This window comes from Diadema antillarum, unplaced genomic scaffold, assembly GCF_040938485.1.
Source record: "Diadema antillarum isolate AM-2024a unplaced genomic scaffold, OU_Dant_1.0 seq00000547_RagTag, whole genome shotgun sequence".
NCBI classification, from domain to species: Eukaryota; Metazoa; Echinodermata; class Echinoidea; order Diadematoida; family Diadematidae; genus Diadema; species Diadema antillarum.
Window position 1 is genome coordinate 375,238 of NW_027271493.1, and position 21,571 is coordinate 396,808.

Consider the following 21,571-nt stretch of genomic DNA (forward strand, 5'->3'; position numbering starts at 1 on the left):
TTGCGGTGTTACCAGAAACTAGCGCAAAAATATAAGCGTGTGAATGATGTATTTGCCATTATGTTCCAGTAGTTGACGTCTTGATTCTGCGGAATTAAAAACATGTGAACTTCTTTTTACCTGGCAAAGCACAAAAAATTAGTCGTGCGAAAATATCAACTCTTACAGTTGTGGTTTACTGATCTTTCTGCATTTGTGGAATACACTTCCCTGCCTGATGTTTGATATTCAGCTGTAAATATCTTATTATCGCTCTGTCCCTATTCCTTGTTTGCTTTATACACTGCCCACCCAACTTCCCCCTCTCTCTCTGCCACTCCAGTTTCTTCGATCACGGATTGGTGGAAACAGGAACGGCCCGATCCCGCGAGCCGTCAAGCTAAAGTCGGCAGAGGACTCGACGCTCATCTTTGAATCACGCTTTGAGAGTGGGAACCTGATGAAGGCTATTCAAGTGTGAGTTTTCTTTCCTTTTTTTCTCTCTCTCTTTGTGCTTGTCTGATGAAGATAAGAAACACTTAGGACTGTGAAGTGTGTGTTCTGCTGTATTGTTTCATTTATAATACAGGCAGACCTATCAATCATTCTGAATTTGGAGGAAAGAAATCTGACTTTTGACCATTCCCAGCTTTTGTTGCAGTAGGAGTTTCCTATTTTTCTTGATAATTCTACTACATGCTCCTATTATGGGAACAGTACTGCTCTTTTTTTCCTACTTTTGAGCCAAATCATCCCTATTTTGAATTCAGTCAGAAAAGTTGGGAGGTCTGTACAGGACATATATAGGACTGTTCAACTTTTTGTTCTTTTGTCTTGTTTCTTTGTTTTACTTTTGTATTGTTTTGTTTGTTTATGATACAGGATGCATTGAGGACTGTTGAAGTGTGTGTTCTTTTTTGTCTCCTTGTGTCTCTTTGTAATTTTGTAATGTTTTCTTTTGTTTATGATACAGGATATATACTAGAACACATCAGTGAAAGTTTGAGGAAAATCAGACAATCCGTTCAAAAGTTATGAATTTTTGAAGTTTTTGTGCAGTAACCGCTGGATGAGAAGACTACTGCAGTGTATGAATAACTTAGATGTCACATGCGTACAACAATATAAGGAAAATACAAAGAGAATTTCACAAAATTCCATCTTTTGAAAAAAATACACATTCCCCTGACTCGTTACCAACAAATGTTATGGGTAATATTATTCCCCCTGCCTTTAGAAAGAGGCAAGTCAAGAGCTTCTTTATTATGCGAGAAAAGTGAAAATATGTTGAATTTTCTTTTACATTTTCTTTATACTGTTGTACGCATATGACTCACAAGCTGTAGTAGTCTCCTCATCCAGTGGTTCCAACACAAAAATTTAAAAAATTCATAACTTTTGCATCGATTGTCCAATTTTCGTCAAACTTTCACTGATGTGTTCTACTATTATTGTTGCATTCTCTCAATCATTATGTTTATGAAGGTGAACTTGTCCTTTAAAGACATTTATTACCTCCGCCAAGGAAGGAGGTTAAGTGATCATCGGTGTTGGTTTGTCTGTTTGCAAAATAACTCAAAAAGTCATGTGCGGATTAAGATAAAACTTGCATGAATAGTCAATATTGACACAAGCAACACATTCAAATTTGGTAGTGATCCGGGAATTTTTATGGATTTTTTAGGGATTGCAATAATGATTGTTTGGTACCCAGTATCGAACGTGCAGTTTGTAAATACTGATGTATGGCTCTCATCCAAGGAGATTGCAGCATTTCCTCGACCTGCTCTCTAATTTACGGTCTGATTATGAGATCAAGTCCAAAGTCTTTGCAGGGTGATGCTAGTTTAATACCCCCCCCCCCCCCCCCCCCCCCCCCATCAGGTCCCTCACTCCATTTGAACACTGGAAAGAAGAGCTATCATGGTAGTGACAGAAGTATAAAAGAAGGGTACAGTTACACACAGCCAAATCATGAAATGATGCAACATTACAGATCTCTTTTGCAGAGGCTACTGTTCTATGAGCGCTGAATTTATTTTTTGCTGTGACAAAGTTGAATTTGTAATGAAAACAGCACATGTATGTACTAAGCAGCAACTGCAAAATATTGATAGTGTCTGTACTAAACATTAATAGGCTCTTTAAAAACTCTGAGGAACAAGCTAATCATAAGCAAGCATATAATACCAGCTACAGTTCACATTCATGGTAAATGGTATACCATTCACTTGTCTGATGATATACACAGGTCTTTTTATGCCTCCGCCACGAAGTGGTGCCGGAGGCATTATGTTTTCGGGTTGTCCGTCCGTCCGTCCGTCCGTCCTTCCGTCCGTCCGTAATGAATTTTGTGGACAGGGTAACTACCAAAACCTTTTGAGGTATCCTAATGAAACTTGGCATGTATGTGTATTAGGGGGTGAAGTTGTGCCTATCAACTTTTGGGTGCACATGCTCAAGGTCAAAGGTCAAAAGGTCAAGGTCAAATGCTTAAAATTTTACTATTTCCCCCATATCTATGCAATGCCTGAAGATATTTTCTTGAAACTTAGTGTATACATGTACTACTCAATTCAGATTCTCTGATGAAAGTTTGGGGTCATGAGGTCAAAAGGTCAAAGGTCAAAAGGTCAAGTAAATTGTTATAATTTCACTTTTTTCTCTGTATCTTGGAAATTGTTCAAGGTATCTTCATGGAACATAGTATATATGCATCTACTGACTGGCAGTGGTTATCTAGGGAATTTATGGTTCATGGAGTCAAAGGTCAGGGGTCAAAGGTCAAGGGCAATACTTCAAAATTTTACTATTTTCTTTATATTTATGCAATGCCAGCAGGATATTTTTTTTTTAAACTTGATGTATGCATGTATAACCCAATAGAGATTCTCTTGGATTTTTTTTGCCAAGAAGGTCAAAGGTCAAAAGGTCAAAGATCAAGTGAAAGTGCTGAACTTACTTCTTTCTCCATATCTTGGAAGTGGCTCAAGTTATCTTGAAACTTAGTAAATGTTGAATTTATGTATGTTCTGCCTGACAGTGATTCTTTTATAAATCAAAGGCCAGATGAAAATGATAACAATTTACTGTTCAATACAGAAATTGCGCTTTTTCTCCATACCTTGAAAATTACTCAGTGCATAAACTTATGAAATGGTCAAAGTCAAGTTAAAGTTCTTAAATCCCCAAATACATGCTCTCCTATTCATCCAATTAAACATAGGTCAAGGAAGGTAAACATTCAATACATTTGTGACAAACATGTCATTTTAATATTTTGCCAATTTTGTGAAAATGTAATCACACATTGTCCACATGTACTATAGACCTATTAGGAGAATCATGCATTATGGCGGAGGCATACCAGTCGCCATAGCGACATTTCTACTTTGAGACTATGGAATGTTTGACAAAATTCTTGAGACATTTAAAAAAAAAAAGGCAGATGAAATCAAGAATTGTTTTTTCTTGAATACCACAGGGTAATGTGATATAAGAAGTATCTGAGCTTAGAGATTATATTTTTATTGCATTAATAGTGCATGTTAGTACATTGTGTCAACTCAGGAGCAGAAAAACACCTCCATTGCTAAAACATCTGTCAATGTACAGACTGAGGCAAGCGTAGTGTAGGAAAACTTCAATAAATATTCGTGCATGTTGCTTTAACATCTAAAGCCAGATTACATACATATTGGTGTATACTGCATAAACTGTTTCAGTTGGGCTTTTCATGATAGTGGCTTTTTATCAAATAAACCTTTTACAGAACTTCAGGGAGGTTAGATTACAAAATTGTACCAGTAGACCGGTTGATCAACAAATTTAGCCTGTCTCTCAAAGTGAGTTATTGTTCAATGTATTAAACAAAGAATTATTTTTTAGCATAAAAGAATGATAACAGGCAGGAGCATTGTACAGAATTGTACATAATACAACATTCACACTGCTTAAATGTTGAATTGTTTATTAGCAAATCTGTTAGAACCATAGAAAAATTCATAAACATGACAAAATAAAAGACACTGCTACAGTATGTGTTACATTTCCAGCAATAAAACACAATGTACATGTACACACTTGTTTTTTAAACTTATTAATTATCTTTCAAAGCTTTGCTACATTATTGTATGTAGTTCAGTGCACATATACAGCCCATGCTAAATTGTACTTGACTATGAACTCTATCAAATGAAAAGGAGAAAAAACAATCTTGATAACATGACAAAACAAGGGACATAGATCCAGGTAACATTTGTGCTTATTCCAGGTTTCAGCATGTTTTGTTGTTGTTTCATACAAGTGAATACCTTTTGGAGCTATTAGTCAGGTTCAGTCATTCATATTGAATAATGTATTCAATGAGATTTGTAGGACATGTATAATGTCAGGCGGAAGCTCGGTGGTCTAGTGGAGATGACGCCCGTCCGGAGATCAGGAGGTCGTAGGTTCAAATCTTGCTCGAGTACTTTGTACGCCCATGATTTCTTTTATCTTGGCTACTACTAAAAACACTGAATCAATTCAGCGCTTGTTTACCTCAATGTACGCTTGGTAGGACAATTTGTCAATCAGTGCAATGAAAATATCTCGACAGAAGAATTTCATGAATCTGATCAAACATAGTCTGTGTTAAATGATTTATAATTAAACTATAGGAAAATAGAGCATATAACATAGGAAGGTGACATTTTTTTCATTAAAGCACATTTTACTTGGTTTTTTTTTAATTAAATGACTAATTTTCATATTAACATGCATGTAAACAGCTTACATGAAATGATATACCAGTAAACCTAGAATTTAATACATTAACGGGAGAAAATAAGAGATGTAGATACAGGTACCATGAGCATTCTAACTTCATATAGAACCAATGACAACTTTAAAATACAAAGATACAAAAGATTTGAAAAGGAATTCCTCGTCTGCATGCAAAGTGCAAACTGTACAAGATATTGTGTGGCCAAAACACAAAAATCTGAGAAGTGCTGTTATTAGAGAAGGGCTTTTGGTCCTATCACAACAGCCTTTATCTGTTCCTGGGTAAAACATGCATAAATTAAAGAATCAAAATCGGGAATGAGACTTATGATGTGCTTTTAAAGACTCTTTATGTGCACCACTGTTCATTGTCCTGTCTGATTGCAAGTTACATCGTAGACAGAAAGATCCGTCTGTCCGGAGGACTCTTTTATATTTTGCCATTAACGCCGTCCTCCGTAGACAGACGGAAGGTTGTAGTACCCATTGCTGTGTGGATGTTCTTAACCACTGTCTGTATGGAAAATTGGGTGAGGTACCTCACCCTTCTCGATTGCGTCTAATTCACGGCCCTAGGTCGGCAAATTTAAGCTTGAATAGTTAAATCAACTATTCAAGAATAGACTGCACTCACCAGATTAATGAATAATCCAATATTTCGGTCGAATTTTCAACGCAAAACACACATCAACCAGCCCGTCGCGTCGTCGCATTCAAACTGCAGAAACATACAGTATGAATCTATTAGCCAATCACATGCGAGGTAGTTTCTACGTGTTTTTTTTACTTAGGCGCACCTGGTAAACTAGGGACTGCGAGCGACGGAGAGCGACACTCAGCGACGGGGACATATTGCGAGAACAATGAAGTGCGTCGCAGTATGTTTTTACTCCGTCGCTAAGCGTCGGTCAAAGCACTACGCGCCATCATTTTGATGATACCGCGACGCTTGCCGACGCTTGCTGACACTTGCCGACACCCTCAAAAGAAGCTGTTGATTATTTCTATGTTGCGTGACCTCCGCTCACGCAAGTGTTCGTTTTAATAGTGCCGACGTTTCGGGACATGGCGCTTGAGATGTAGCGAGATTTCTGAATGGTCACGGCCAGTGCTCAAATTGAATAGAGAGCGACGTGTCCAGACGCACCTCTCCTGATTACAAATGATGCTCGTGATAGCCCGACGATGAGCGACGTGTCCCGACGCTTTCCTTTGTCTCAACATTGGTTATGAGTTGATTTGCGTTTCGTTTGGCTTTAAGATGGTGAAAAGAAAACGTAATTATGGGGTGTGATCTCACTGAACGGGGAACACTTTGAAAGTAGCGATCGAAGAGGGTTTATGAAAACACATGTAGGTCTACACTCATACGCGAATGTATGCCTTAATTAGGCAGCTCCATACATGTAAAATTTTGCATGCATGAGGTGAGATCTTTTTTTCTCTGTCAAGTGACTCAAGAACTAAATACAATGTATTACGAAGTTGTCCTATTTCTCCTGTAGGAAAAAGTCAGATGTTTGCCGTTACTTTTGGAAATGAACAGCGGCAACAATCGGCTCCGCAAGATGCTAAAATTAATGTCAGATGTTTCATTTTAATTTTGGAAATGAATAATGGTAATATTCGTATGATACTAAAACGTCGGATGTTTGTTTATACTTTTGGAAATGAATAACGGTAAGATTCAGCTCCATACGGTGCTAAAATTGATGTCAGATATTTGATTTTGCGATCGGAAATGCATAAGGATAACATTTGGCTCCGGAAGATGCTGAAATAAATGTCGAATGTTTGCTTTGACTTTCGGAAATGATTAACAATAATATTCAACTCCGTACGATGATAAAATAAACGCCGCATGTTTGCTTTTACTTTCGAAAGTAAATAGCAACATTCGGCTCCAGAAGATGCTAAAATAACTATCACATGATTGCTTTTACGTTCGGAAGCGAATAGCAGTAATATTCTGCTCCATACGATGCTCAAATAATTGTCGGATGTCTGCTTTTTAAATTTCGAAATGAATAACAGTAACATTGATTCATTAAAATTGATGTTTGATGTTTGCTTTGACGTTCGGAAATGAATAACAATTATATTCAACTCCGTATACGATGATAAAATAACTGTCTGATGTTTGCTTTTATGTTTGAAAGTAAATAGCAATAACATTCAGCTCCGGAAGATGCTATAAATGCCGGATGTTTACTCTAACGTTCGAAAGTAAATTAGCGATAACATTCAGCTCTGTAAGATGCTAAAGTAAATGTTGAATGATCCCTTTGAATTGGAAATGAATACCAATAATATTCAACTCCGTGTGATGGTGAAATAAATGCCGGATGTTTGCTTTAATGTTCGAAAGTAAATATCAATAACATTCAGCTCCGGAAGATGCTAAAATAATTGTCGAATGATCCCTTTGACGTTCGGAAATGAATAACAATAATATTCAATTCCGTACTATGATCAAATGAATGTCGGATGTTTGCTTTTACTTTCGAAAGTAAATATCAATGACATTCGGCTCCGGAAGATGCTGAAATAAATGTCAGATGATTGCTTTTACGTTCGGAAGTGAATAGAAGTAACATTCTGCTCCATACGATGCTAAAATAAATGTTGGATATTTGCTTTTACATTTCGAAATGAATAACAGTAACATTCAGCTGCGTTTGATGGGAAAGTAAATGTCTGATATCTGCATTAATTAACGTTGAAAATGAACAACAGTAGGCCCTACTATTCGGCTCCGTACGATGCTAAAATAATATTGTCAGATGATTCATTTCACTTTCGGAAGTGGACAGCAGCATTCGGCTCCGTATGATAATGAAATAAATGTCGGATGTTTGCTTTTAAATTTGGAAATGAATACCAGTAATATTCTGCTCCGTACGATGCTAAAATAATAAGAGATTGTTGCTTTTACATTTGAAAATGATTAACGGTATCAATCGGCTCAGTTAGATGCTAAAATAGATAGCGGATGTTTGCTTTCACGTTCGGAAATGAATAAGGATAACATTCAGCTCCCTAAGATGCTAAAATGAATGTCGGTAGTTTGCTTTTACATTTGAAAATGATTAACGGTAGCATTCGGCTCCGTAAGGTGCTAAAATACTAGTAAATGTTGCATGATTGCTCTTACAATCGGAAATGAATAACGGTAACTTTCGGCTCTCTATAGTGCTAAAACGTTAATGTCGGATGTTTTAAATGTCTGCAAATGCTCCCACTTTCTCATTTCAAACGTAAGTTTTGACCACCTAAATAGGCATCAACTTTTAACTAACTAACAGTGTGTGGGATTATTCCGAAGGTGCCTTAGTCTGAAAACTCTTAATCCGGCACGAAAATGTATTTATTTATTTATTTATCTATCTATCTATTTGTTTATTTATTCATTTATCTTTTGAGTTTAACAACGTTGAGAATATCGACCCCCGTGTCGTTTTCGAGTCGACGATTCTTCAAAAAACGAAACTTTTTTTCCCCCTTCGTCAATTTGGGATTTACGAGCCTTCGGAATGACTGTAACTATGTTTATTTTTTTTTCAGTCGATTAGGGGATGGGGGGGGGGGGGGTAATTCAGAAAATGAATATAGAAGGGAGTGAAAATCTTGAGGCAAGAAATACAAGTAAGTGAAATTCTCAGTTTGATATCGTTAATTTTTTTTTTGCGTGATGTTTGTATTCTGGAAAGAGTCATGTACTTATTCCATTGGTTCGTTCCTCCGAATCTTAGCCTTCGGAATAACGAACTTTAAGTAACGAACTGTAACTTTATGTTTTGTTTTGTTTGTTTGTTTTTCAGTCGAGCAGTGGAGGGGGAAGGGTAATTCAGAAAAGAAATATATAGACGGCATCAGGGAAAATTTTGAGGCAAGAAATCAGTTTCTCAGTTTGACATTGTTAATTTCTTTGCGTGGTGGTTATTATTCCAAAAAGAGTCAGGTATGATGCTAGGTGTACTTATATTCCGATGGTTCGTTCTTCAGTAGGCCTATCCGAAAAACGCAAATTCCATGTTTGTTACTATAGTAATCTGAAAGTGTACTATAGGGTTTGTTAATCCGAACATTTTGTGACATTCCGAAGGTTCGTTAATCTGAAAATGGGAAATACGGTTCGTTAATCTGAAAACGAATAACGTGGTCAAAAATTTGTTTTGTTTTCGGATTAGCAGCATTTAGAAAACCAAACCTTCCTTCGTTTTTGAATTGACGAATCTTCAAAACAGCAACACAATTTTGTTGTTGCTTTTATTTTTTTTCGAATAACGAGACTTCGGAAATTGCAAACTTTCAAAGTAACGAACAGTTACGATCTTTTGTTAATCATTAAAGCGAGCAGTGGAGGATAATTCAGAAAAGAAATATAGACGGGAGGAATAATCTTTGATTGATGATGATGTTGGTCATGTTTCTGAATGTTTATAGAAAAAGGCTGAGTGATCTGAGTGATGGTGATGATGGTTATTGAATGCGAGTGTAAAAGACAGCTTGCTGAACATACTTCTTTCCCTTCCGGCCCATGAATGATGAAAAAAAAAATACATACACCTCACAACAAAAAGAACCACGTGCTAGCAACCTTCGTAAAGTTAAATCTAGACGTTCATTACCAGCAAAGGGGAAAAACACGACAGTAACTGAAGCAAAGAGATTGTGCATCACTCTCTGGCATTACGAGAAACTTGACACCCCACCCCTCTCCCCTCCTTGTGGAAAATTTCCACAAAACCAGGTGCCAGACCGAAGGTGCCAGACGAAAGAATGCGCGCACTGGAATAAACCGCGTGTAAATAGCCTGGAAATATCGATCGAAGAACTATAGCTCATGAGCTGTCATCGCAAAGATCATGATTCTAATTATAGCCTTTCTTTTGACCGTTAGTAGAAATATCGAACAGTTTATTATTGTGTACTTACTTGAGTATTTTAGATGTTTACTGAACTACAAATTGTACACTGTTAGAACGCTGTGTAAAATTTCGTTGTTTAAAATATTGTTGTTTAAAATTCTAAACAATGTTGTTTAAATATAGAAAATTGGAGCTTGATTGCCTTAAACAGCGGTTGTTTAAAAACAATTCGGAATGATTGTCCAAACAATTAAACAACGGTTGTTTAGAAATTGATGGGCAAAAGTCATGTGATAGTAATGAACCAATCATCGGGCCTGCATGTATCCTTCGTCGCAATCGATCGCCGCCGGGCGGCCACCGCGCCTCACACACACACCGTACATCACACGTTTATGTACGTATCCATATAGCTATACAGTAGCGCGGCTATTCATCATGATGGACGGCGGTGACGATGACTGCAATGCATCGATGACTGCAATGCAGCTATATGGAGTCACGAACATTCTCAGCAAATGGGGTCTAGCTATAGAAGAACTTTGTCAGTCATTCCAAGGTATTTATTTATTTAACTGATAGTTACATCGCTTCATGCCCATCTGTAATTTGCATGATGTATGAAGCTAGTCACGGCTCACGCTTTGGGTTCTTGGCCGGGCTACGCTACGCCTCGCCTTCATGCATGTAATACAGTAAACGTTAGATCTAACAAACTGTTAATGTTAACGTTAATGTTAAGTTACAGTAGGTCGTCTGTACCGGTACGTATATTATGTTTCTCAACCAACTCGTGCTTGTATAAACACTTGCATAATTCAATCCTTACATACATTTTCAAAACTTCACATAAAATACGAATTTCTTTTACAAAAACTATTAGTAATCATCTAAATCAGCGTACGGAAAATTCCCATTGTTGGACACAGTACCCGTCAGTAGTCGGTACAGTAGCCTATTCGTTGTACAGTAAGTTGTAACAGGCACACCGTATCACATCATGCACAAATTTGTTAATTATAGGCGCAGTGTCCGAGTTCGATGATGTAGAAATCTAACAAGTTAGTTAGGCATAGGGTCTAACGTGACGGTTAGGGCCTAGCTAGGCACAATGCTAGGGCCTAGTCAAGGGCTAGGGCCTATATTTTAGACTGCTACAGTGCTAGTGCTAACTAAGTTCAATTACACAATTACCTGTCTCGATCATTTCCTACCTCATAATTTAGAACTTATGGTCGGCTGTATGATAGCCCTACTACATCGACCACCCTCTTGTAATAAACCGACCGTGTATTAATTGGCGCACTGAACGCTTAGTACGCACTTCACTGCACGCAAAGCGCATAAAAATGGATTGGCTTTGACTGTTGATGAGGATGGTGTGGGAAAACACGAAAATTCACCGTTCATTAACAAAGTTAATGGTTTTAATCAAGGAATTTAATCAACCGAATCGTAATGTAATGTCTATGGAAGTTTCTAAAAAGCTTCGTACAACACGGTGTTCAATACAACTCGGTTTGCGTGCATTGTCAATGTAAAAACAGCGGTCGATCTCAATAAGGAGCATTACCGCGGGGAGCTGAAACGAGGCCACGCCCACGCAAGTTCGACTAAGGGAACAAAGGCATTTGATAGCCTAGCTCTGGATTTTCTCAATCACGTAGTCAAGTTTTTTGCATGAATTTCAGTGTTAAATATTCTTATCAAGCTAATAAACATTAGGCGGTTGATGAGTAGTAGGTCCAACCGTACAACCAAAATCTACTGTAGACATAACGAACCCCCTAAAATCCAATACTAAAGTGCAAGTTAAGTTCTGCCACTTTTGCTGGAGCAATTCATTCCTTACTGAGCATCATTGCCATCAATGATGCTCGATGAATTAAGGACTACGTACGCTTCCAGTAGAAAAAAAGGCCTAGAACCCCTATAGAAAATGAAGATAAAGACAGAAAACAGATTGTGGTGTTTTTAACGCACAGTATAGTCTATGCACCACACGTAAACTTAATGCCTGTAGTAATGATATACCATCTTAGTAGAGTTCTATTTGTTTCGTGAAGGTAGGTGGTTTGGAACCAATTTTTGGCACTTTTGTCACTTTCGAATAAGTTTCTATGCAAAGATTAGGAGCTTTCTTCTCAGTCTGTCAAGATTTCCATGCCAAACGAAGCACATTGTGCAAATTCACACAAACTTGTGAGAAAAATGTTTATAGAATGAACATTTTTGCAGAAGCTAATGATCATGCATAATTCACTCCATTTATGTTTTTGTTATTAACTTGAGTATTATATTTTTTTCCATTTGGTTTACAGCATTCTTTCTGGGCCACCCTTAATATGATTACAAATGCAATCTTGTTCCCTAATTTGTACAGATCAAGCAAGACTTCAGCCAGGAGATCATGGCTGAAGACAGGATGTTTGCAGCATGGCCATGTATGCTGACAAAGTACTCTAGTATGGGGAATCAAGATGTCCATCGTAGCAAACGCTGCTTATTCGTCACACGGGTGACACCGACGGCCTTTCCCAAGGTACATTTTAAATAGTATTGCTCTGTGTAGAGATTCTAATCTACAGCCCCAGTACCATGCACCCTTTCCTTTTTTGCATTTGAGTTGAGGTGAATTTATTAACAACATTAACAAAATACTTACAGTATGTACATGACTATAAAAAAAAAATTGTTAGACCGAGAAATTCATTCAATGCTTGTTAATTAATTTCTAAGACTTTCGCAAAAACCTGCAAAAACTGAAGTGGATCTGTAATTTCAAAGCCAATATGAAAGAGATCATCCGGGCTCTTAATGACTCTGCTTTGTCCATCATTCAACTTGCATGTCATGTTCCCGTATTTGGTTTTGTTGCCGATTCGACATCATAAGCTTCCTTGGCATTTATCATGCACTGATCGAGTGACACATTGCATGCCTTTAGATCTTCATTGATGTACACACTTTTCATGTTCTCTTTTCCTTTCAGGCTAGAATGCCCAGAATACAGTTTGTTCCTTTTGTTTGCAATAAAGTGGACTTTGATCTGCCTGCTCTTGCCTTCTTGCCTTTTCCCCAAGATGATGACAAGATCATGAAGATGAGATGTCCTCTTTCCAAATGTCTAAGCCAACTTCCTTGGCAACATTTGACTCGCCCTCAGTAAGCTCTTCCTCTGTCTCCTCAGCCCCCTCTGGCAGGCCAGTCAGGCAGAGATTGTCCCTCCTTAGCTCATGTTGGACCTCGTTCTGCTGGAACTGAATCCTCAAGAGATGACATGTGGATTCAGAACATCTTTAATTGTGCTCATACAAGCTTCTTTCGCTCCTTGTATCACATGCGGTAGTGCAGCTTTAATGACTGTAACTACAGCTTGGACAATTATTTGGGAGAGGCTGTCTCCTGCCCCTCTCTCACATTATAGCACCCCACGGCCACACATTTCATGTACACTGAAACTTCTGGACGGTTTGTCCTTGCCTCCTTCATCTACCATTCCCCTTTTCTTCTCCACTGCCTGATCAACTCACATGATAATCAAGCTTTTGTCATTATAGGAAAACATTAACAGAGAAGTCTTTTATGAACTATTAAAGTTTTTTTTTTCCTACTACTTGGAATAAAAATCACTGGACCTTGAACATCCCTTGCTCTTGCTAATCTAATTAAGATACATGCATATTAACTGATCTTGCTTTATGCAATGCCAGAATATGACATGAACCTCCTGCAAAAGCCCAAATGTCATTCATATTGCAATAGTCTTTGTTAAGCACTTAACAGTAGTGCAAGATTATTCTTATTAAGGCACTGGCTGTCAACACCATTCAACTTTCTTTCATCCAAGTTCATGGTAACTCTGATTGCTGCTTTGTAGAATAGCATGATGATTATTACAGCATTATAATTCTAATGCTTGGCCTTACAAGTTTGGCTCTACTCATTCACAATTACTTGCCCGTCTTGGTAGTAAATGCCGTTGCCAGAATCAGTCCCTCATTCAAAATGTGTAGTATTTTCTACAATACCCTCCAAACAACTTTAAAACAGCCCCCCCCCCCCCCCCCCACAGTTAGCAATCCTGGTTGCAATCAAGTACAATATAAGTACATAAGCTAGCATCTGAATATGAGCTGATACTTGTCAGCATTTCTCTTTATCAGCCTTGATTGTGTTAATATTTTTAAAGGGTATATTTGTACTTATCATTCAAGATACTCCCCCTGTGTCATACATTTTGCTCCACAGAGGAAAAAGAGATGCTTGCATTCAGCATGCTGCCGCTAGTTTGCCGAGGCTGGACTGCGAGGGTGTGGGGCAAGTGCTCCTTTCAGGAGTCGTTGGAGTTATTCTACGACTTTCAATCTGTAAGTACCTAACTGTTCAGAGGCTAATCTTCTAATACAAGTGATGTGTTGCCCTCTTAGGTGGACTTTGACATTGCAATACAAAATATAAAAATCATCAAGCGCTGTGGTCCATAGTTACAGAAATTCACAGTTTATGCTGTTTCATTTGTTAGTTTAGTCCATGGATTCTACATATTTATGCAAATCTACTATTTTGCTAATGTATGCTGTGAATCACAATAAATTTTTTTTAATGAAAAAAAAATCTTATATTACATAGTCAACATACATATTTACTTTATTTTGTGCCTGACTGCTCATTCACACACTTGTCCAATATCAATATGTCCTTTTCATTCTGATAAAAAGGGGAAAAAATTCGCATGAAATGCAAATTGGTCCCAAATGTCGCCAATAAGGAATATTCCATTCATCAATAAATATTGCACTTGACCTATGGTATTATTATATTCAGCAAGATGCTGGAAATATATCACATACCGCTCATATACATCCAATGTGATACAGGGTGTCTCCACCCCCCCCCCCCCCCCCCCCCATACCAAAAAGAAAAAAGACCTCGCATACTCCTTAATGTTCATTTACAATGTAAGTGGACAAAATTGTTATACTACTAGTATGGGAAAGAGTAACTTACCCAAAATAATGAAATGCAATTCAGAAGTAGTTTTTGTTTGATAATACTTTTTGCCTGGGCTTGCCAGCAATAAAATTAATTGCCTTTCAGAAGTTCCCATAGGCCACACAGTTGAAAATTCATTCAGCCAGGTCATGGTTAGCCCTTGCAAGAATAGAAAATGTAATACATGGATGTTATACTAGTATACTACATAAAATACCCAATTTAGGGTATATGTTTGCAAATGAAATGTTGCAGAATTTGGCCAGGCACTTTATTATGAACTCTACCTTGAACATTGGGGAGGTGTGGGAAATATATCTGTTCTGATGGACTTCATTATACCAATGATGCCTCAACCCAACACTTCTGCGTAGATTATATCAAGATTTTATCGAGATGTATATGCATGTTTCTTTTCCACTTCCATTTCATTTTACAGGAGGGCACAGACCTGGCTTTCTACATTGGACAAATTGACAGGAAGCAGAGACCACAGCCCTTCATCTTGCTGATGGGAGGATCCTGGAAGAAGCAACTGCAAACCTTTGTCATTAGGAAGTTTTCGCTACACGACGCGAAGACCGAGAATACGAGGAAGCGATCACTTGTGACAGTCCCCGTACTCTGACTCCCGTCCCCATATCTATGCAGTTTTGCTTTCCTGTACAGGACGGAGGCGTGGGGCAAGATCGCTGATTGGTTGGCTGACTGGCTGGCTCACTCCTGCCCGGCATCGGGACCGAACGCTATTTTGGCCAAGTACCGTACTCGTTTTCCTCCGGACGGGACGTTCCTCGGATTTGATTATGTGCAGAAGCAAATTTCGCACACGACACGCTTAACTCCCGGCCGCGTTGTGCTTGCGAAAACTCCCTATTGTAGAGAGACAGGGATTCTTGTTTCCAACTTTGACAAAGGCTGTGGACTGTGCATTCAAAGTGCATTATGTCCTAGATGTAGAGCACCAGGCTCAATGTTTTGCTGCCTGGCAGTTCTTGGAGACAGTTGTGTACAAAATGCCTGGTAAAGTGACGTCCAATTCTGTGAGAGAGATCAGGACATACCTGAACTCTTCAAATCAGGAAGATTAGATGCATAGAATGAGATTTTCATGGTCATCAGAAGTTTAATTGACAAAGTTGACTCTTAGGTCATTCGTCAAAGCAAAGGTTTGGTATCTATGTTTTATTTGTTTATAACTCAATAAGTAATGGATACATGTCACATGGAAAGATCAAAGGTCATGAGAAGATTGTTCTATTAGTGGGTAATGTTGGCCCTTGAAAACTTGTGATAAAGATGGGCTAGAAATGAATGAAAAAGGGTATTTTGCATAGTGGTGACTTAATGAAATATTGGGCAAGATCTTCACAGGTTTATACTGAAGCATGACAGTCAATTTTCAGAAATATAGCAATTGTGAAATTAAAACCTCATATCTGTTGAGCATAATGGAGGTGACACTCTGTACTAAATGTGGCCTTCATAAAATTCAAGATGAACTGTTTCGTAGAATGTATATTTCCATTATGAATTTATTTCATTGTATATAGAGTAATCTTCATTACTGCCATCTCTATCACAGGAGTGACAGAGATGATCTTTGCTGGACAGATGTGCTGTACTTGGCACATCCCAGTTATGAAACAAAAAAAACAAAAAAACTGTATGTGTTGGTAGCAGGTATGACTTCTCAAATTACACCAGTAAACAGGAGTAAGTTTCATTATAATTACAATGTACTGTATATGTTATTTGGTCTGTTCAGATATGCTGAATATAGGTATGGAGTAGAATTTTCACAAGAGATAAAACTTATTTCTTAATGTGAATGGTTTCTCCATCTGCAGTATATTTACAGTCATCATTGTACTGTCAAGGAAATATAATCTAATAACCCCTGACTTACTATTGCAGATGTTCCCCAAAAGCATTGCAACTGAAATGATTCAAAATGTTGTTACATCAAATTGAACATTGTTAAAAATGATCTAGTTAATAGAGAAGCTGTGTAGTGCAATACCTTCAGTAATATTTTCTTAGTGGGGCAACAAAGTACAGTATTGGGACAGAAAAGCAAATCCTTAGAGGACCATTCCCTTATGCTTCGCTTATGAGATTTCCAAGCGCATGTAATAGTGACAAACACTTCAAGAACAAAGTCAGTGGTTCTAGGAAAATCAGAAAATTATTCCAGGAAATAAGACTCATTCAAGATTTATCTTGTCTTGTCAGGGTACAAATTGTATGATCACTATAAAACTGGATAATGTGTCTGTAAGGTGTGCATTGGACTGTAAAAGCATTCTGAAAAATTACATTCTCTGTGTACTGTTCATTCAGTTAGCCCTTTTGGACCCATCTGAGGGCAACTGATGGTCACCATGCACCCACACAATATGAGAAATGAAGCAACAAAATATTCAATGTGGCACAGGTATAGATAATCTCAAGCTGAACACATCCATGTTGTGCATAATAATTAATTCTTTAATTATTGCATGTTTCAAATTCAATTTGCCATTGCAGTTTAGTTGAAATATTGTGAAATGTGATTTTTACGGCGTTAAGCGCCCCATTTGTATGTAAGTGGAATCAAAATGTACATTTGACAATGCACTAAGCTTTAGATGAGTCGAGGTCAATTCAGCTGGGAAATCACTTAACTCAAGCATAACAAAAGCTCGTGATTTTTCCTCTGCAGTCAAACTGCATATTTTTACTAAATCCGCGCAAGTCGACACATTTTTCTCGGTTCTCGAGAACTTCGACTTATCAAAGGTTAACTGTATAAGAAGAATTGTTACTCTGTATATATTCTAAAAATGGATGAGACAATTCTTGATTGGCTCAGTTTGTTATTTGTAATAAGTTTGCACATCAGTGGACAGATTGACCAATTGAAGGTTTTCTAATGATACGCTGTCAGTGATATAGACAGTGAAAATGTGCGGAAATATATAATTGGCCAAAAAAATAAACATTTGTGTTATTGTGCTTATATACAAGTGAGTTGTACAGTAATATGGGATTAAGAACTGTTTAAATTCTAAACATGAATATTTGATATTTGCTTTAAACAACCCAGTTGTATAAAATTACTTTTAAACAACCCGGTTGTATAAAATGACTTTAAAACAACAGTTGTTTAGAGTTTTAAACAACTTTTTTTAAACAACTGAGTTGTATAAAATTACATTTAAACAACAGTTGTTTAGACTTTTAAACAACTTTTTTTAAACAACCCAGTTGTATAAAATGACTTTTAAACAACAGTTGTTTAAATTTTTAAACAACTTTTTTAAACAACCCAGTTGTTTAAATTTCTTTTAAACAACAGTTGTTTAGAATTTTTAAACAACAAAGGGTTAAAAGTTTAAACAACTACGTGTTGTTTAATTTTTAAACAACAGTTGAGCGATTCACCGGTTAACTTGTGGTTGTTTAAAATTTTAAACAACCTTGTTGATTTTTTTCTAACAGTGTATAGGAAGGGATTGATTACTCACAGAAATATACGAAAGGCCTCGTATGCCCACACAAACTCACTACGAGTATGTGATGCAGCCACTAACCGGTTATGTAGACAGCAAAATCCTGACAATTTCACGCTCAAAACTACGTATTACTTTGGAAAGTTTGAAGGAACTTCACCTACGAACTGTGAAGTTGTTTGGCTATCAACATTCGTTTTTGTTTTGTTTTTGTTTTTTCCTCGTTTAAAAGACATGATTTCTTCGTATGGAACGTAAACTGTTTAGCGAACATCGTTATGGCAGACTTTGTGATATCAGTCAGGGGAAAAGAAACTCGAATAGTTAAGATGTTTAGAATCCAATAAATAACATGAAAAAGCCTGAAAAATAATACATTACTATGTTTTATAGTAAACAATAACTGAATATACCCAAAAAGTTTGCATTGAAAGAAAGATATTATTCAGACGGGTGAAGGTTCAGATGCGAGTTTCTTCACTTTGTCTCCCTCACAAATTAAATTTGTTAAGATCGCAACTGCTGATCTGTAAATCCACAAACATGTATACATCGCGGACAGTAGCTCAGTACATAAACACGTAGTACTCGAGAATCTTTATAATCGTGCTGCTGGTACACAAGATGGACGATACTATTACTAAGGCATACTAATATGTCGTAATGTTTGTTTAGTCAATTTTTTTTTTTTTTTTTTTTTTTGCGGACTAGCCAAAATTGAATCAGGGTAGTGATTTGACAACAGTAAGTGAATAAAGACAATCTGAACTTACTCGTTGCCCTATTGTGATGTGGAGCGAGTTTTACCTTGCATTTTAAAAGGCGAGTTTTCTTTCTGTTAGAAATCATGTAACTGATCTCTGCAATATTAATGTACGAGTAGGCCCTTTAGCTCCTTACTTAGTCTAAACACGATATCAGTCGATTTTGCTATTAACAGTTCAAGTTTTTCCGTTTGTAAACGGCATTCACTGGTGCTTGCTTGTTTGCTTGCTTGGTACATTTCTGTCATGTCTGCGGCTGGCAGTTCGTGACTTATAATCTCCACCTCTCTTTTACGGTCAGCAACGATTTGATTAAACAAATTCATAGGGTTCATCAACAAGATGGTGCACATCGTGATACAATGCGTGTTCAGCACATTGGCGTGGTGGCATAGAAAATTAATGAACAAGCACTAAGCTTCTTCTTTTTTCACGCATCGCACTGTGTCTTGCAAGGAAGGTGTCTCAATGACCCCTACACCACAGACTTTCAAGTACATTGTACAGAGTAACTTTGATCAAAGACAATTAAGGCTTGTCGATTTCAAAACAGAATGTCCACGCCACGCCTCGTGCGAACAAAAGACGGATTAGGAGGCAACTCATTCACTAACTACCCAGCCCTGTCGCTGCCTAGATTATTGCACTGCGTCTGGTCGGGCTTACTAGCAATTCCCTCAGAAGAAGGTGACGGGCACTCTCCACAGAACTCTAAAGAAGTTCTGTGGCACTCTCCCGTTTCGGGACAATTTTCACAACAATTTAAGATAATTTGTGACTGAAAAAAAAAACAACAATTTTGAGAATGAACTGGATGATGACACATTTGCTCCTGCGATAATTGTTCTTGCATGTATTTTGTGCATGTGAAAAAGCGTTCGAACTTTGATTCCAGTGTACCGTGGAAACTCGATGTAGGCATTGGAGACCCTGATGTAGCAAAATAATACCCGATATAACAAACTAATTTCTCCGGTCCCAACGAATTCATTTTCTGTTTTGTATTGTTTATTGCCTACTGATAAAGATTACAAAGAACAAAATATGTCTGTCTCAAAGATCTCGTCATAGCGAGTTGCCACTTGTTGACTTTGTATATTTTTCGCGTGGTGTTCGGTGCTGCAAACTTCGGCGAGGGCCTTTACTCATTGTTTTATTTCCGCTGTTTCTCATACCTCGTTTGGTACGATTTCTTTCGTTTAATGTCACTTTATTCGTTCCCTTTGTTTCGAAGTACCGGTATGTAAAAATTCTTTCAGGTGTCTCTCTGGTTACTGCACATGCATTTTCGTAACGGCGATTTCTCCAATTTGCTGTAGTGTAGTATTTCGAAGGAAGTTCGCTCCCAGCCTCTTCGGTGTGCTGTGTGATATTTTGTAGTGTTTGTGTTGTTGTCTGAGAGGTTGTTGGTACTTTGTGATTAGTTTGCTTAGGTGTTATCTCGAGTGATGATGGTGGTCGTGTTCCTTAATTCTGATACGAAAAGGGCCAAATGATCTGAGTGATGGTAATGATAATTACTGATGCTGGTGTAAAAGACAGCTTGTTGAGCTACGTGTCCTCCGTCTGATTTCATTTCTCCCTCTTTCACTCTTCTTCTCTTCCCATGAATGATGGAAAAAATACATACACCTCACCTTCGTAAAAGTTAAAACTAAATGTTCATTACCAGCAAAGGGGAAAAAATAAGGGGAAAAACACGAACGGATTGTATGCGGTCGACAACCCCCCCCCCACCCCCCCCCCCCCACCCCCCCCCCCCCCCCCCCCCCCCCCGCCCCGTTGTGGGAAATTTCCAAAGAAGCATGCACCAGACCCCAGGTGCTGGCCAGACGAAAGAATGCGCGCACTGGAATTCTGGTTGTAAACAACGTGTAAATAACCTGGAAGTTAAATCGATCGAAGAACTAGCTCGTGATCTCATGATTCTACGCTACACACCATGGTTCTATAGCCTTTCTTTTTGGCCCATAGTAGAAATATCGAACAGTTGCCTGTATAGTGTATTAAATCAGGCATTTCAAATGTTCACTGAACTATAAAAAGGGATTTGCTAATCACTGGATTCAAAAATATTTCTTCGTATCGAACGTAAACTGTTTACCGTAACCAAGCCATTAAGCACAGCTACTACGGCGCATTCGATCCATAGATCCGAACTTGCAGTATACAAACCTCAAAGAAGCCAGAAGCACATAGAGCCTTCCTTTGAACTTGAAAGTAAAACCACGTGTTTCGCACACTGGCACGTCCAAACACAGCGTGGCATTTAGCGATAATTATTGTTATGGCAGACTTTCTGATTTCAGTCATGACAGAGGAAAAGAAACTGGATTCACGTACTTCGGAAAATGATGTTTAAAATCCAATAAATTGAAAAATGAAAAAGCCTGAAAACAACACTTGTCTATGTTTTCTAGTAAACAATAATTGAAAACATCCTTAGAAAGTTTTGCATTCTCTCACACAAAGAGGTCTCTTTAGAAGATGAAAGCATTCCCCGTCCCCCGTAAGGCAGGGTTACAGTTCATTATTCCGAAGGTTCGTCATTCCGAAGGATCTTTAAATTGTCCGAAGGTTCGTTATTCCAAAAATGAAATAAGGCTCGTTATTCCGAAGGTTCGTTGATAATCCGAAAATAAAATAAGGCTCGTTATTCCAAAGGTTCGTTACGGACCCTCTTTCATTTCGGATCAACGAA

General features: G+C 37.8%; 1 protein-coding gene across 1 annotated transcript in view; it reads left to right on the forward strand.

Moving 5' to 3' along the window:
• The window catches only part of LOC139734804 (uncharacterized), a 185,587-nt gene that overhangs the window by 42,731 nt on the left and 121,285 nt on the right, over nucleotides 1-21,571 (forward strand). Inside the window, exon 8 of the mRNA XM_071645589.1 lies at nucleotides 323-456. Coding sequence (XP_071501690.1) covers nucleotides 323-456 — 134 coding nt within the window. The remainder of the gene's footprint in view (nucleotides 1-322; nucleotides 457-21,571) is intronic.